This window comes from Chiloscyllium punctatum, chromosome 36 (genome assembly GCF_047496795.1).
Source record: "Chiloscyllium punctatum isolate Juve2018m chromosome 36, sChiPun1.3, whole genome shotgun sequence".
NCBI lineage: Eukaryota > Metazoa > Chordata > Chondrichthyes > Orectolobiformes > Hemiscylliidae > Chiloscyllium > Chiloscyllium punctatum.
This window is the reverse complement of record NC_092774.1, coordinates 39,176,586-39,194,495: the sequence shown is the minus strand read 5'-3', so window position 1 is coordinate 39,194,495 and position 17,910 is coordinate 39,176,586. Positions and strand designations below refer to the sequence as shown.

Genomic DNA, 17,910 nt, shown 5'->3' with positions numbered 1-17,910 from the left:
TAGTGTTCAGGGATGTGTAGGTGTGGTGCATTAGTTGGGGTAAATGTAGAGGAATAGGGATAAGGGAACGGGTCTGGCTGGGTTACTCTGCGAGGGCCAGTGTGAACTTTTTGGGCCAAAGGAACTGTTTCCATACTGTAGGGAATCTAATCTTAAAAAAAGATTTCCTTCAAGCGATACTGATAAAATATGCCGAGTTGGACAAAGTATCCCATCAAGTTTGAGACAAACCCAGGGTTGAAGAAGTTGGAAGTCACATGACACCATGTTACAGTGCAACAAGTTTATTTGAAATCACAAGCTTTAGGAGCATTGCTCCTTCTTGAGTGCTGCTCCTTCATCACTTCATCTGGTGCCATGTGACTTCTGACCTTGTCCTCCCCAATTCAACACCAGCACCTCTGCATCAGAGTTGACGAATGAGATTGGATTTTATTCGGCCTGATTTAGTGAGATGTTCATTTGGAAACTCAAAACTGTCGGACTGACAAAGAGACACGAATCATAGAGTCCCACAGCAGGAGACAGGCCCTTCGGTCCAACATTATCCATACTGACCAAACTGTCCATCAACACTAAGCCCATTTCCCTGCACTTGGCCCATTTCCTTCCATACCTTTCCTATCCACGTATTTGTCCAAATGCCTTTTAAATAGGCGGCACGGTGGCACAGTGGTTAGCACTGCTGCCTCACAGCGCCGGAGATCCGGGTTCAATTCCCACGTCAGGCGACTGACTGTGTGGATTTTGCACGTTCTCCCCGTGTCTGCATGGGTTTCCTCCGGGTGCTCCGGTTTCCTCCCACACTCCAAAGATGTGCAGGTCAGGTGAATTGGCCATGCTAAATTGCCCGTAGTGTTAGGTAAGGGGTAGATGTAGATGTAGGGATATGGGTGGGTTACGCTTCGGCGGGGCGGTGTGGACTTGTTGGGCCGAAGGGCCTGTTTCCACACTGTAAGTAATCTAATCTAATCTAAAAATGTTGTTAATGTACCCACCTCAACCACTTCCGCTGGCATCTTATTCCATATGTCTACCACCGTCTGCATAAATAAAGTTGCCCCTCACGTTCCCTTTTATTCTTTTTCCTCTAACCTTAAACTGATGCCCTCTAGCCCTCACATCCCCAACCCTGGGGTAAAAGTCTGAGTGCATTCACCCTCTCACGATCTCTTCACTTCTCTAAGGGCCTCTCTCAGTCTCTAATGCTCTAAATAAAAATATCTTAGCTTGTCCAACCTCTCCCTTTTACACAGACCCTTGAGTCCTGGCAACATCCTTGTATATGTCTTCAGCACTCTTCCAAGTTGAATAACATATTTGTTATAGACACTGCCCTGACTACATATTTTGTTGGAGAAAGAGGACCAAATATTATCCAAACTGGATAATCTGGCTGATGGGACAGGAAACCACTTCCTTTCTTGAGACAAGTCTCCTGGAGAGAACTGGCTGGCTGACTGATGTACTGACCCTCACAGTGCCCCACTGCCCTCAGTTATCTGGAGGGAGTCCACACATTTGCCTAAGGTGGTGCTTGAAACCTTTGTCATCTTTGGGATGGATCCCCATTCATTCCGTGCTATGGAGTCATGCAGCCTGGAAACAGACCCTTCAGACCAACCAGTCCATGATCCCCAACTAAACTAGTGCCACCCATCTGCTCCTGGCCTGTATCCAGTTTGTTAATCGTTTTGTTCATTTGTTCACCGTGATAGTTGGATAAATAAATTGCTGATTGTTGATTTTAAAGTGTTGGGGATTTATTCTTATCACTAGAGCAGGTTACACCACTTTTCATGCTAATTTTACAGATTATTGGGCGACACGCTCCTCTGGGTGTTTCTGTTTGAGAAAGGCGGTGCTGTCAGCCTTCGCTTTATAAGAGTATTGACGTGATGTACTGCTGAATGCAATGGAGTCAACATGAATCGCAGCCTCTCACTGTGGTTGTGGGTGAATCACCTTAATTTGGCTCTTAACTCAGAAACTGCACACAATTAACTGCTGAAACAATGATTTACACTTTATTGTATGTAACAACACAAATAAAACTCCTCAAGTAACCAAGTTCAACCTCACTCACAACTTGGCTATCTCCCAATTGATGGCTGAATTTAACTGAGTTTCCACCAACAGTTTATGTCTCTGGAAGTGTCCAGGGATTCAATGCAGCATTCTTCTTCCAAGTACTGCTGCTACATCATTCTGAGGTTGAATTCTGGTGGAGATTCCTCACTTTCAAATCTGTGATGTGATGTTTCTTTCGATTCTAACACCACCTCCCCACACTTCTGGAGATCTCTGGTCTGTAGCTTACCTTCTTATCCTCGAGGTTTAGTGCTTTGTTTGATACAGCCTTTCCTGCAAAAAACCCTTTTATGTCAGGGCCTTCCTTCCACAGACAAACTTAATTGTCCTTTTGTCATGAGGTTATTAAACACTTAGCTCATCTGTCCCAGGAAACAGTTTGTTGTTTTGCGTCCTTCTTCCCAGGGATGGTTAACTAGCAGAAATTAGGCCATTCAGTCTGTTCCACTATTCAATCATTGCAGATACGTTCCTCAACTCAATTCTCCCCGTAACCCTTGATACTTAAGAATGATTAAGTCAGCTCCACCATTCAATGAGCTGAATGGCCTAATTTCTGCCTCTGAGATCTTCTGATGTAGCAGTTTCTCAGTGGCCCTTTTGTTTCTTGGTCCAGAAAGAGTTCCTGCTGACTCAGGGAGTTTGGAAAGTTCTGCAGTTTAAAGGACCACACCACATTCCCCTCTGCCTCCTCTTGCGATAGTGGCAATTCCCAAGATCCCTTGGTATCCCTGAAAACAATCGAGGTGTCTGGAAATCTCTGCTGCTACTCTGGAACAGAAGGATTATGGGGAGAAAATTCAGAAATCTGATGTGCAAAGAGACTATGGAGTTCTACTCCAGGATTCTCTCAAGGTAAACTTGCAGGTTGAGTCAGTGGTTAGGAAGGCAAATGCAATGAAGGCATTTATTTTGATCAGACTTGAATATAAAAGCAGGGATGTACTTCTGAGGCTCTGTAAGTCTCCGGTCAGGCCACAATTGGAGTACTGTATGTAGATTTGGGCCCCATATCTCAGGAAGGATGTACTGGCCCTGGAACGTGTTCAGAGGTGGTTCAAAAGAATGGTCCAGGAATGAAAAATTTAACATAAGAACATTAGAGGACTCTAGGTTTAAACTTCATGGAGTTCAGAAGGATGGGGGTTGGGGTGGGATCTAATTGAAACCTACAGAATAATGAACGGTGTGGATGTTGGGAAGATGTTTCCATTGGTAGGACAAACTAGAACCTGAGGGCTCAGCTTTCCTGTCAAGGGAAGACCCTTTAGAACAGAGGGGACAGAAACTTCTTCAGCCAGAGTATGGTGAATATGTGGAATACACTGCCACAGAAAGCTGCGGAGGCCAAGTTACTGAGTATATTTAAGACTGAGATAGCTAGGGTCTTGAGTATCAAGGGGATCAAGGAGTTCGGGGAGAATGGGGTTGAGAAACGTATCAGCCGTGATTGAATGGCGAAGTAGACTCAATGGGCTGAATGGCCTAATTTCTGCTCCTGTGGTCTTATGGTATGCTGATTTGAGGAGGGGGGAAAAGAGATGAAGAGAGAAAGACAGTTAAGGTGAAGCTCGATAGAGATGAAGGAAATATGAGAATTGTATGATAAATGGCAGAACACACAGGAGCACTGGCATACAGAGGGATCTGGGCATAGTGGTAATGCAGGTGGGCACGGTGGTCAAGAAGGTATACAGCACGCCTCCTTGAGTGTAAGAGTTACATTACAGCTGTTTATTCTGGCCACATTCGGAATATTGTGTGCAGTTCTGGTCACTGTGCTACTGGAAGGATGTGGGTGCTCTGGCTGAGAATACAGACAAGGTTCACCAGGACATTGCCTAGTCTGGAGGGCTCTCGTTATGAGCAGAGGAGGCATAAACCTGGATTGTTTTCTTTGGAAAAACAGAGGCTGAAAAGAGACCTCGACAAAATGATGAGAGACACAGATTGGCTCGACAGGGGTGGCAGGGTAGCTCAGCGGTTCGCACTGACACCTCACAGTGCCAGGGACCTGCGTTCGATTTTAGTGTCAGGCAACTAGCTGTGTGGAGTTGGCACATTATCCCTGCACCCCACCTCCCGTGTCTGCGTGGGCTTCCTCTGGCTGCTCCGGCTTCCTCCTACAATCCAAACATGTATAGGTTAGGGTGGATTAGCGATGCTATGTTACCCATGGTGTCCAGGGAGAGGCAGGTTAAGTTGGATTGTCTGTGTGTAAATTGCCCCAGTGTTCAGGGATGTGTAAGTTCGGTGCATTAGTCAGGAGTAAATGTAGCTAATGGGGTAAGGGAACGGGTCTCTATGTGTTAATCTTTAGAGGGCCGGTATTGACTTGTTGGGCTGAATGGACTGTTTCCACGCTCGAGGGATTCTGTGATAGTCAGAGGTGTTTTTTTCCCCTCCAAAGTGGAAAGGTCAACTAAAAGAGGGCACAGGTTCAAGGTGAGCAGGGGACTGTTTGGGGGAGAGGTGGTGGGGGTGGGGAATCACACAGAGGGGTGGTGGGAGTTCCTGGAACGCACTGCCAGTGCAGGTAGTGGAAGCAGGCACCTTAACAATGTTTAAGGTGTATCTTGATAAACACATGAATGGGAGGTGAACAGAGGAACAGAAATCACACATGGGCAATAAATAGCAGGTCTAAGTAAGGATTAAGAATTAGCACAGGCTTGAGGGTGTGTGTGTGCCTAAACCAAGCGAGACGGGCCTGAGACTGTGCTGTATTGTATTGATACAGCTTTCCCCCACTATTTGAAAGTAGAGTGTTCCTTTCATAAGCCGAAATGGCCTAAATCGAAGAAGCAATTACCATGAGTTAATTTGTATTATGCCTTTCTTTGTAAAAACGCCAATCCTCTTCAGATTTCTTTCGGTTTGTGGGAGCAGGTATTAATGTAGGTCTTTTGTAAAAGTGAAGTAGTGAAAGCGAACTTTGGAAAAGTGGGGGATACCTTTATGCTGATGGAGGGAAGATGGGGGGCAATGAAGAGGGGTGGATGGAGGCTCAGGTGGAGAATAAACACAGAGACCAATTGAGCAGCTTGGCCTGGTTCTGTGCTGGAGACTCAATGGGATAGAGACAAATGTATCTATTTCAGGTATACCTGCAGAATGCTCCATCCAGGATAAAAAATGTCCTTCATCTGCTTCAGCATACAGGGCAGATGAGCAGTTTCTCCCCGGTGTGGACCAAGAGGTGATGCGACTGAGTGAAGCCTTTCCCGTGCTGAATGCAAGTGAATGGCCGCTGCCTGGTGTATAAATGCTGATGAATATTGGACAGGCGAGGAAGGGAAACCGTTCCTACATTCCCTGCATTTTCATGATTTCTCCATGGTGCGGGTGTCCTCGTATTTCTCCAGGTTCAACAATCAGTTGAAACTCGCTCACGTTTACAGCATGTGTGTGGTGTTACTGGTGAACCTGCTGATAATTGGAGGACTCTCATTCAGTCTGTAAAGCATGTTCCATTCACTGCTCTGGTGTGTGGGTGTGTGAGACTCCGAGTTTCCAGTCACACTGACGCTTAAAACCTAACAAAGCAGGCAGACCTTCTCCCCTTTGTTTTCAAGGCCATCAATATCCAAGTCCTGGTGAATCAATTGACTGTCAGACTTCGATGTGATGTTTGGTCTGAGATTTCTGCCTCCAAATTCTTCTCTTGTAATATTCCTGTGGAAAGAGATTGCAAAGGTCATCTCTGTCAGTCCACAATAGAAAGTCAAAACACACAATTCTAGTTTCTGTGGATCATTCTTTCCTCTCTTAATACCCAAGATCTTTGTGTTGATCTATATGTAAATGTATACAGCAGGGTAATGTGGTGGATTGCATACTCCATGAAGAGTTCACTCAAGTTGCTGAATGGACATCTATCGTGGGGTATTGACATTCTTACTGAAGATATACAATATGCTGCAGTACAATATTATGAGCCCAGAAACAACTGCAAATCAGGATTTTGGAGCCATAAACATTCCATCAAATACGTAACATATACCCCAGACTTATCTGTCTTATATTAACGCACTGTTATCTTACATTTCCAGAAGACTCAGATTTAAGTTTTAAGTGTGACTTTTTGTTAAAGAAGCCGTCTTTTGGACTCCTTCCATGCCATACTGACTCTATTACTGGAAATACATCCATACTACACCAGGATTCATGGATCAATGACGTGAGGCTTATCTTTATCCTCTTATAATTTTCTGTTGCATAAATGTTTCGACGAATGCCAACGCTTTTCACCAGTCATAGAGTCAGAGACATAAAGCACAGAAACAGATCCTTCAATCTAACTTGTCCACGCTGACCAGATATCCAAAATTAGTCTAGTTCCATTTGCCATCACTTGGTCCATATCCCCCTAAACCCTTCCTTTTCATATACCCATCCAGATGCCTTCACCACTTCCTCTGGCAGCTCATTCCATACACACACAACCCTCTGCAAAAAAAGGTTGACTGCAAGGTCCCTTTTAAATTTTTCCCCTCTCGCCCTAAACCTATGCCCTCTAGTTCTTCACTCCCCCTATCCCAGGGAAAAGACCTTGTCTATTCACCCCATCCACACTCAAGTTTTTATAAACCTCTTTAAAAAACACACACTCAACCTGCGATGGTCTCGGGAAAACAGCCCCATCTTATTCAGCCTCTCCTTGTGGTTCAAACCCTCCTACCCTGGCAATAGCCTTGTGAATCTTTTCTGAATCCTTTCAAGTTTCACAACATCCTTCTGATAGGAGGGAGACCAGAATTGCACACAATATTTCAGAAGAAGCCGACTGAAGCTGACTTTTGCAGAGTCTGCTCCCTGCTTGGATTCATATTTCTGCCTCCAGTTGCTGCAAGTGAACAGTGCTTCCCCCCTTCTCTCTCCCTCCCAGGATAAGGAATGGAAAGGGGGAGACATTGCTTCACTCCCAGATTTTGCCCAGAATAGCCCCCCTATTGTCTGAATGCACAAGTTGGACCATGAGCTTCTGAAGCTACTGCTGCTCCTCTCTCTCTCTGAATGAAGATTGAGCTTCACCCCAGACTGCAATTCCCTTCCTCTGTCCAAACATTTGTGAGCACAGCACATCTTTGTTGAAGTAAGGCATCTTTCCTGAATGTTACAATTAAAGGGGTGTCTTCCCCCTGATATTCAAAGGGATGGTCAGTCAGAGAAGGACCATGCCTTGTGTTGTGTGACATGTGTGACAGTTGCAACAGGATGTCCCAACTCCTATGCTCAATTCAAAGTTTGTGAGAGGATTTGTAGCTCGGGTGCTCATTGTTGTGGTTCTGTTCGCCGATCTGGGAATTTGTGTTGCAGACATTTCATCCCCTGTCTAGGTGATATCCTCAGTGCTTGGGAGCCTCCTGTGAAGTGCTTCTGTATTGTTTCCTCCGGCATTTATAGTGGTTTGTCTCTGCCGCTTCCGGTTGTCAGTTCCAACTGTCCGCTGCAGTGGCCATATTGGGTCCAGGTCAATGTGTTTGTTGATAGAATCTGTGGATGAGTGCCATGCCAGAGAACAGCCAGGGAATTCCTCGAAGTATGGCCTCTAGGCATTTTTCCAGCACCACATTTTTCAACTCTGGATCTGGGACAAGGTGTGTGGTGTGGGGGTGGGTGGAGGGGAGGGGAAATAAGGAAACTGGTGAAATCTACATTGATCCTATGCAGTTAGTGCGTCCCAAGGCAGAAGACGAGGTGTTCTTCCTACAAGCGTCAGGTAGCTAGAGCTTGGAGGGGAAGGCAGCAGAATACTTGCATGTCCTTGATGGATTGGGAGGGGGAGTTAAAGCGTTCAGCCACAAGGCGGTGGGGTCATTTAGTTTTGGCGTCCCACAGCTGTTCCCTGAAATGTTCTGCAAATTGGCGTCCAGTCTCCCCAATGTGGCAGAGACCACATCGAGAGCAATGGACGTATAAATAAATCTTATAAACAAATTGTACAAATTGTATAAACAAATTTGTTAAATTAAACAAATTTAACTTTAAGTTAAAGAAAATTTTAATTAAATTGGGTAACTCCATGAAACGGTTTGTTAGTCAGACTCAAGTCTTCATCCTCAAATGAGACAATGCCATTAATATCAGTGAACTGCTTTTTTGTTAGAACCACAAGTTCTTGATTTATTTTCACAACTTACTGATATTACATCTGCACATTCAATGTCAAACTCTGACATCAGAAATGACATGACACCATTAATTTTTTCTTACAATAATCCAACAAACAAATTAATAACACAGTGAATACCAAGTATCATTAATATGAAATTAAATTTGACCAAATAAAATGTAAAATAACAAATGGGGGAAGGGCAGAAGGTAAGAAATGCAGCATCATAGAAGGTGCTCCTCCAGGGAGTGTATTTTACCAACTACAACTGCTCAATATAAACAAACACTCTGACATGATCCTCCAGTTTTAATGTCAACCATAGCCCCATACAGTAGGTACCATTTAAATAAGTTAATAGATACAAGCCTTGAGCAAATCCAGCCTCCAGCCGGACCCCCCGCTTCTTGGAGCTCGGACCTTCCTCCAGCTCCGGGGGGTTGTTGAGCTCCTGGGCTCCGGCCGCCGCCGAAGAAGCCGCGGGCGCCGGCTCTCTCTCCTCCACCGCCGACATTTTTAATTTGTTTTCTCGTTCACCCGGTCACCGTCACCTCCCCCTTCCCGGGCCCCGGAAATTATACAAAAATAAACAATAAACCCCCCACCACCGGGGACTGTCTCCTTTTCTTCACAACTTTTGTTTGAAAAGTTCCGACTTTAATTTGAAATGTATTTTAAAGGTATTTTCTGAGGTAAACGATGCCTGTCTGCCCCCCTCCCTCCGTCAGAAACCGCCCGCTGAGTCGATGAGAAAACCGCAGCCTCGCGCCGCCATCTTTGTTTTTCTTCTTCATTCCGTCTCCTCCTTCACTGTCGCGCGTCATCCACGCCCCGCCCAATCAGAACGCACCTTACTCCACCTGACCAATGGCGCCGGCTTTGCTTGTCGTTTTGGTCCCACCCTCTGCAATGTCTCTCTCTGATTAGTCGGTACCGACCACAAGCTTTGGGATTGGTGGGGAATTTCACAATCACGTCAGTGTATCCGCCCTTTTCATTCCCATTCATTCATTCAACAGCAGATGACCCAGTTTACTGCAACGGGCTCCGGCGCTAAAGTGGTAGTGTCACATATTCACGATTTTTAACGTGATCAACCAATTCAACTGTGGCATCTCCACATCCACTCATTCAACCGAAGAGGGCTCAATTTAATGTAATGGGCTCCGAGGTTATAATATTTGTATCCCATGTTGAGAAGAAACCTCTCCCCATTCATTCAATAGAAGAGGGTCTATTTGCTGCAGAAGTTTTTTTTAAGGCGCAGTGGTACTGTCCCTACCTTCGAGTCCTGAAATCCCACAGCTATGAGGATGCGTAATAACAAATTTTGTAGTCATAAGTCACATGACACCAGGTTTATAGTCCAGCAGGTGTGTTTGGATGGGATCTTAGAGAAATATATTAAATTATGAAAGAAATAGAAATAGGATTTTCTACTGGTAGGTGAGACTAGGATAAGGGCGCATGGCCTCAAAGATTAGAGGTAGCAGGTTTAAAACTGAACGGGGAAGAAATTTCTTCACGGGAGGGTTGTCAATCTGTGGAATTCCTTGCCCAGGGAAGTATTTGACACTACTTCAGTAACCACGAGAAGATAATTCTTTTATTTTTCAAAAACGTAAGGGATATGGTGAAAACGCAGGTAAGTGGAGCATAGTCCACGAGAAGATTAGTCATGATTTTAAGGGCCGGAAGGCCGACTCTTGCTCCGAGTTCTTATGCTCTTATGTTGAAATCACAAGCTTTTGGAGTGTAGTCACTTCAGCAGATGAAGTCATGAGAAAACAAGTACAGGAAAGAGAATTTAGATAAATGAAAGACAGAGCATCTCAACGGTCAATTACTTACTCCCATTCCTATTTCTGATGATCTTACCACACAGCAAGTTGTGTTTTCCAAACATTAATTTTATTTCCATCATTTAAAAAACAAATATTTAAGGTGAACAGTTTGTGTCCAAGTGGAGGAAAAACATTGTGACCCACAACAATTTATACAGCACTGTGAATATCATAAACCCTCTCATGAGATATCATAGGAACAATTAATAAACTAGATTTATCACTAGTCACTCAAGTAGATACTAGAGAGGAGAAAAATTCCCAACATGTGCAGGATACTAATGAAAAGTTAGCAACCTGAAATGGTAACAGGAACAGCCCCAACCAGGAAACTCATTCTGACGTCCACTACAGTACCTTGCACTAATCTTCACTGAACACTGCAATTGCTTTCCTTTTCAGTTTAATGATCCACCTCTATTTTGAACGCCATAATCGAATCTGACTCCAACACACTCTCTGGCAGACAGTTCCAGAGGTCAAAGTATTTTCAACATTAACGAAGTAAGTTTTGGATCCGCCCCAAAGACAATTCCGCTGGACTTTTGTTTCCAAACATTTACAGGAAGTTCTTGGTATGGTCACATTTCCAATTTAGTGTGTTTATTCCAATTTTATAACATATTGGGGTGGCACACTGCTTAGCATTGCTACCTCACAGCGCAAGGGACCCAGGTTCAATTCCAGCCTCAGTTAACGGTGTCTGTGTGGAGTTTGCATGTTTTTCCTGTCTGCACAGGTTTCCTTCCACAGTCCAAAGAGGGGCTTTGGTACATCTGTGTGGACCTCCTCCAGATAACAGAGGGCAATGGGGCACTGTGAGGATCAATAGATCAGACAATCAAATCAGTCAGCAAGTTCTCTCCGGGAGACTTGTCTCAAGAAAGGCAGCGGTTTTCTTATCTCATCCATTCTCCTCCCCTCCACAAACTCCACAGACAGTCACCCCAAGGGTGGAATTGATCCTTGGCTCCTGGTGTCATGAGGCAGCAGTGCTAATCACTGAGTCACCATGCCACCCCTGAGCCACCGTGGGGTTGCAGTCCAACGGAAAACAAAGAGTGCACCAACTCTCACACTGCACCCACTGTCAGGAGAATCAGTCCTGGGGAGGAATCATGGCAGCATCAGCGGCAGAATCTGATTGTTGTGAGCGCTGGTGCCCCCGCTGGTGCTTCCGCAAGTTGCGGGAAAATGTAAACCTCTTCCCGCACTCAGGGCAGCTGAAGGGCCTCTCCCCAGTGTGGACTCGCTGGTGCTTCAGCAGGGCAGAGGAATCACTGAAGTCCTTCCTGCACTCGGGGCAGCTGAATGGCCTCTCCCCCGTGTGGACCCGCCGGTGGGTCATCAGTGTGGAGGAGCGGGTAAAGCCCTTCCCGCACTCGGGGCAGGAGAACGGCTTCTCTCCGGTGTGGACGCGCTGGTGCCTAAGCAGGGCAGAGGAATTGCTGAAGGCCTTCCTGCACTCTGGACAACTGAATGGCCTCTCCCCTGTGTGGACCCGCAGGTGGGCCACGAGGTTAGAGGAAACAGCAAAGCCCTTCCCGCACTTGGGGCAGGAGAACGGTTTCTCACAGGTGTGGATCCGCTGGTGGGTCAGCAGGTTGGAGGGCTGGGTAAAGCACTTTCCACACTGGAGGCAGGAGAATGGCCTCTCCCCAGTGTGGACCCGCTGGTGCCTCAGCAGGTGGGAAGACCTGCTGAAGGCCATCCCACACTCGGGGCAGCTGAAGGGCTTCTCACCCGTGTGGACCCGCAGATGGGTCAGCAGAGCAGAAGAGCGGGTAAAGCCCTTCCTGCACTCAGGGCAGGAGAACGGCCTTTCCCCGGTGTGGACCCACTGGTGTCTCTGCAGGGTAGAGGAATCACTGAAGGCCTTCCTGCACTCAGGGCAGCTGAATGGCCTCTCCCCTCTGTGGACCCGTTGGTGCTTCAGCAGGTCCGAGGATTTGCTGAAGGCCTTCCCACACTCTGAGCAGGGGAAGGGCCTCTCCCCGGCGTGGACGCGCTGGTGGGCCAGCAGGTGGGAGGAGTAGGTGAAGCCCTTCCCACACTCAGGGCAGGAGAATGGCTTCTCTCTGGTGTGGACTCGGCGGTGGTCCAGCAGGTGGGAGGAGCAGGTAAAGCCTTTCCCGCACTCGGGGCAGGAGAATGGCCTTTCCCCAGTGTGACTTCGCCGATGAATCTCCAGGACAGATGGGGCATGGAAGCCTCTCCCGCAGTCACAACACTTCCACGGTTTCTCCACGGTGTGGGATTCCTCTGGTTTCACCATGGCCGCAGCTACAGCCGCGTGTACGGCCCCTGCCCACAGTAAATTCCTCTTTCCTGGCCGTATAACTGTTTCAGGCTTTACACACAGTGCGCTGTAACAGAAGAGACTCTCATTCAGTCCCACTAATGCTGAAAATGGTCTGAAACAGGAACCAAAATGTTTTGCTCCTTCTCACAGAATCATCGTTGAAAATCGTTGAGGTCCCGATGGATTGAGTGACTGTCAGACATTGATGTGAAAGTGGGGACTGCAGACACTGGAGAGGAGTTGAAAAGTGAGGTGTTGGAACAGCATGGCAGGTCAGACAGCTTCCAAAGTGCAGGAGAATCGATGATTCAGGCATAGGCCCTTCATCTGTTGATTTTTAAACTTCAGTCTTCAGATCTTCAAATACTCTGGAAAAAGAGATTACAAAAGTCATCATGGTCAGTCCAGGGTAGAAATTCAGAACAAGCTACTCCAGTTTCTGCAGAACATTTTTTTCTTATGCTGTTCCACAAAATTGAAAGCATCCCACTCTCTCTCTCTCTCTCTCTATTCTCACTCCACTCAAACGAATTGTCCTGAAGGTGCTGATACAGGATCTTACAGGGACAGAAAAAGCAAAAACGTCAGGACTGACATCTTCGAATTTTGGATAACACCATGTGAAAGTTAATATCTTTCAGGATATTGGGATATTGCTGAGAGTGAGCAAGTCTGATTTTGGGAGCAAAAGAAGTGTAAATTCAGGTTGAACCTGCAATACAGCTTCTTGATAAATAAACAGACATGAATTGGTTATCGTCCCTATGGTGGGTGGGGGTGGTGGTGATATGTGGTGGGTGGAATGAGACATCAAGGCATTGACACAGACAACCAGAGAGAAACTGAACACACAGACATGGCAAACGATAGTGGCAAGCCAGAGTTAGATCTACAGCACAGAAACAGCCCCTTCGGGCCAACCAGATATCCTAGCCGAATCTAGTCCCATTTGCCAGCACTTGGCCCATATCCCTCTAAACCTTTCCTATTCATATACCTATCCAGGTGCCTTTTAAATGTCATAGCTGTATCAACAACCACCACTTCCTCTGGCAGCTCATTCCTTACACACACCACCCTCTGCATGAAAAGGTTACTCCTTAAGACTCTTTTAAATCTTGCCCTCCTCCACCCTAAACCTATTACCCTCTAGTTCTGGACTCCCTCACCCCAGGGAAATGTCCTTGTCTATTTACCCTATCCATGCCTCTCATGATTTTCTTAATGACTCTCAGTCACCCCTCAGCCTCTGGTGCACGAGGAAAAACAGCCCAGCCCATTCAGCTCAAACCCTGGCAACATCCTTTTAAATGTGTTCTGAACCCTTTCATGTTTCACAACAAGATTCTGATAGGAGGGAGACCAGAACTGCACACAATATTCCAAAAGTGGTCTACCCAATGTCCTATCAGCCACAACGCAACTTCCCAACTCTTATCCTCAGTCAGAGGATTGGGAAAAAGTTTTCAAAACCCACAAAAGACAACCAGGAAAGAATGCAGGGACAAACCAAATTTGAGGGTCAGCTTGGAAGCATCAATGAGAAATTGGCGGACTGGGTTTATTGGGGATCCGTACTTCTTGAGTACATATACGTATTTCTTTTCTGCTCTTCGCAGTTCCTCTGGGCTGCAAAGGGTGATGGCTCACTAAATAATCTCCTGATGCAGCTTCGTTTGTGGGTGTTGTGATGATTGCTTCTGTAGTTAGGTATTTGGTTTGTGTGTATTGTTTCTTGTAGACACTAGTTTGAAGTTCCCCATTGACTGTTCACTCTACTGTGACATCTAGGAATGGCACTTTGTTGTTGTGCCCTTCCTCTTCAAACCAGGAGCACCCCTCAGGCCCATAGTCTCACTACCTGGAACACCAGTATACAGAGTAGTCAAAGAACTCCACTGAAGACTAAAACACTGAGTAGAAGATTCATGCCACTCCATTCACTCCACCCAAGAATTCCTGAACACCAAAGACACCAAGATAGAAGAGGATGAAGTAATGCTGTCCTTTGACATAACAGCCCCATTCACATCCATTAACATCAACGTGGCCAAAGACACACCGACTACACTACAAGAACTACCAAAGACACAAACACCAAACAGCACCAACTTCATCAGCAAAGATAACATTGTCAAGCTTGTGGACCCGTATCTTATCACCCACTTCACATTCAATAACAAGCCCTACAAACAAATCAACAGAACACCCATGAAACCACCAATATCAAGGATCCTAGCAGAAACAATAATGCAGAGACTCGAACAAACAGCCCTCCCAACGCTCCAACCCAAACTTTGGGTCCGCAACAGTGATGACACCTTTGTCATCACAAAATGAAACACATTTGGGGAAACCTACAACACCATCAACAATATCCTTACTGGCATAAAATTCACAAAAGAGGAGAACAACAACAAAGTGCAATTCCAAGATGTCAGTAGAGCAAACAGTCAATAGGGAACTTCAGACTAATATCTACAGGAAAACAACACACACAGACCCAAGTACCTAATGCAGAAGCAAATCATCCCAAACAAATCTGCATCAGGACACTATTGCAATGAGCCACTACACAGTGCACCACCCAGGAACTACAAAGAGCAGAAGATAAATACTTATACAACATATTCAAGAAGAACGGGTACCCAATAAACCCTGTCTGCTGATTTCTCAACAACAAACTCAAACAAGCAGACACACGTGCAGAAACCCGAGCCACATTACCTTACATCAAAGACATCTGTGAAATGATGTCCAGACAACTCAAACCTCTCAGCATCATGGTAGCCCACAAACCTACCAACACACTTAAGCAGCAGCTAATGAACCTGAAAAAACAAATGTTATTTACAAATTACCATGCAAGGAAGTATAGACATGGACTCTGCCCTCATAGTTCTCTGTAGCAAGAAATGCTGGGATGAGATAAAGATTTTTTTCAGTCAGAAAGAGGTGACTCTGTGGAACTCATTGCCACTGAAATGAGGCAAGTAACTGAGTGCTTTTAAAACAGATAAAGATAGCCTCTTGATTAGTAAGGGAATCAAGGGTTACAGGGAGGAGGCAGGAGAATGGGATTGAGAAACATTGGCCATGATCGAATCGTGGAGCAGACTCAACAAGTCGAATGGACTGATTCTGCTTCTGTATCTTATGGATCTGTAACCACAAAGATCTGACTTAATTTTCACTACTTTTACTGTGTTCCTGTCGTATTTATGGCAAGCGTGTGGCAATATGTTGTAGATTTCTCAAGCTAGATCTTCTAATTTCATATCAAATATTGATAATTGGAGCTAATATTAGAGAGAGTAAAGGTGTTTATTTCTTGGATAAATAAACCTGCCATGCATTTTAAGCTTAAACCTTGCATACTTGCGAAATTAGCGTTGCCATTTTGCCCGCTGTCATCAAATCTCCAATTATACTTCCCTTTTACTTGATAACCCAGTTTGGGGAAATAAACATAACTGAGGTTTCGTGTTTTATTCAAGCGCTTTAAGCTTTTGATATAATGATTTTAAGCCATCTACACAGAGTGTGATTGAATTTCTAAACTTAAGTAACAGCCTTAAAGTATTGTTATTTGTGTCACTCACATAACTTTAATGTAAATATTGAATTAAACTTATTGAAAAGAACATACTTGCTGAATTAGAGTCAGCATTGTTTTCATTGCTTTGTCCATTATTCCCTTTCACCTCATGACCTATTTTAGAGAAAGAAAAAGATTGCATATGCTGGAACATTTACTTTTTTTTATAAAATGAAGAAAGCAGTTCAGTCAACTTCAATCTTCATCCAGTCACTTTTTAGAAAAGGTTGAGCAAGGTTACAAAATAATAATGCAAGGTTACCTAATTTGCAGCATTGCTTGAGACAGATTTAATAGTACAAGAAGTTATGATCTCCATTCAGTAATGTCTTGATTTGAAGATAGTTTAAGTTAAGCTAAGGGTGTTGCAGAAATTGAAGTCATTGTGAAAATGTTACCAGGGAAAACATTGGATAAAAAAAAAATCTGGTTTGAGTTTCTTCTTTGGGTATAAACAGATGCTGGATCAAAGTATCCTCCCAATATTCTAAAAATATGCCCACAAAATAAACACAATGCAACCTAAATAAATCAGGCCCAAAAGAAATTCAGAACCCACACTAATATATGGCAAGGAGGAAAGTTTTAGACTACAGGATAATAAAGATGGGTTGGTCAGATGAGCAGAACAATGACAGATGGAGTTCAATCCTGAAAAGATTGAGATGATACATTTCAGGAGGATCAACATGTTAAATCACAAGAACTGAGAATGTACTGAAGGTCAGAGTAAGGTATATGTGTTCATAGATTCTTGAAGGCAACGGGACATGTGGATGAAATGATTAAGGCGGCATATGAAATACTTGCCCTTAATAGTTAAGGCATTGAACACGAGAGCCAGGAGATCGTGATGGAACTGTACAAGACATTAGTTGGGCCACAGCTGGAGTAGTGGATCTGGTCGTCACATTATTAGCAGGATGTGATGGCACTAGAAAGGGTGCAGAAGGGAATACTAACTCAGGGTGGTGCATGTTGGTGGGTTTCAGCTATGAGGGTGATTAGATCGGCTGAAGGTATTTTCCTTGCAGAGAAAGCTGGGTGAGGACCTGTTTGGAGTGTACAAATAAGACACTTAGGATCTAGATAGGAAGAAACTTTTCCCCTTGGTGGACGGCTTCAGCAACTAGGGGACATAGATTTAAGGAAAGAGATAGGACATTTTAATGGAATTTAAGGAAAAATATCACCTAGAATGTGCTGGAGATGGATGAATTTATTTATGGGAAGAATTGGTTTGTTTGAAGGGATGGATATAATGAAATAAAACTAGTTCAGAAGATCATTATAATGTGCTAAGAAAAAGAACTGGAGGTCGACCTCCAATAGTGGAAAGAATCTAAAAAAGTTTCATTGTCCCATCTGAGAAAAACAATTCTGCCAAACTTCTCAAACGAACCCGAACATGTGTCAAAACTTGTTTGTTTAAAATCAATTGAACCTATTCCAAGTATTTAGGAAAATGAGAATCATCTTTAATCCTGGCCCTATTGTCTACAACCAAAAGTGATAGAAGCTTTTTCAGTTTTATTGAAATGGAGTTGTCAGAGATATTGGCTCATTAGAAGAGCAGAAGAGGGTTGTTTGAGCTTATTGAGCAGTTTGTAGACTCAAACAAGGATCCAGAAAACAATTTTCTATGGTACAGAAGCAAGGACAATTAACAAGGATTGATGTTGGTATTGTGTGTCCAAGTGTCTCAGTCTTCAAAGTTCTAGATAAGTTAAACTTCTGAAAAATTGAAGGTGTCAAAGGAAAATCAAGGGTTTTGGGGAAAAGACAGGAAAATAGAATTGAGGGTTATCAGATCAGACATGATCTCACTGAATGGTGGAGCAGAATGGCCAATACTGCTATTTCTTGCGGTAAATCGATCTGGGAGTTGATAAAAGCTTTTATGTGATTTTTCTTTGTACTCAGCAACATTTTGTATTTGGAAGAAGTTGGCTTTTGTGTT

General features: G+C 44.5%; 1 protein-coding gene across 8 annotated transcripts in view; it reads right to left on the bottom strand.

The window, feature by feature from the left end:
• Window positions 1-2,005: 2,005 nt before the first annotated feature.
• LOC140460423 (uncharacterized) overlaps window positions 2,006-17,910 on the bottom strand; it is a 33,335-nt gene continuing 17,430 nt past the window's right edge. For 2 of the 8 annotated variants that reach the window (XM_072554968.1, XM_072554965.1), the window contains 3 exons: window positions 16,002-16,064; window positions 8,576-12,720; window positions 2,006-5,766 (listed from right to left, as the gene is read on the bottom strand). In XM_072554968.1, the coding sequence (XP_072411069.1) occupies window positions 11,150-12,325 (1,176 nt within the window). In that variant the 5' untranslated portion in view covers window positions 12,326-12,720; window positions 16,002-16,064 and the 3' untranslated portion in view covers window positions 2,006-5,766; window positions 8,576-11,149. The remainder of the gene's footprint in view (window positions 5,767-8,575; window positions 12,721-16,001; window positions 16,065-17,910) is intronic. The other 6 variants (XM_072554969.1, XM_072554967.1, XR_011954083.1 and 3 more) reach the window with 4 other exon arrangements.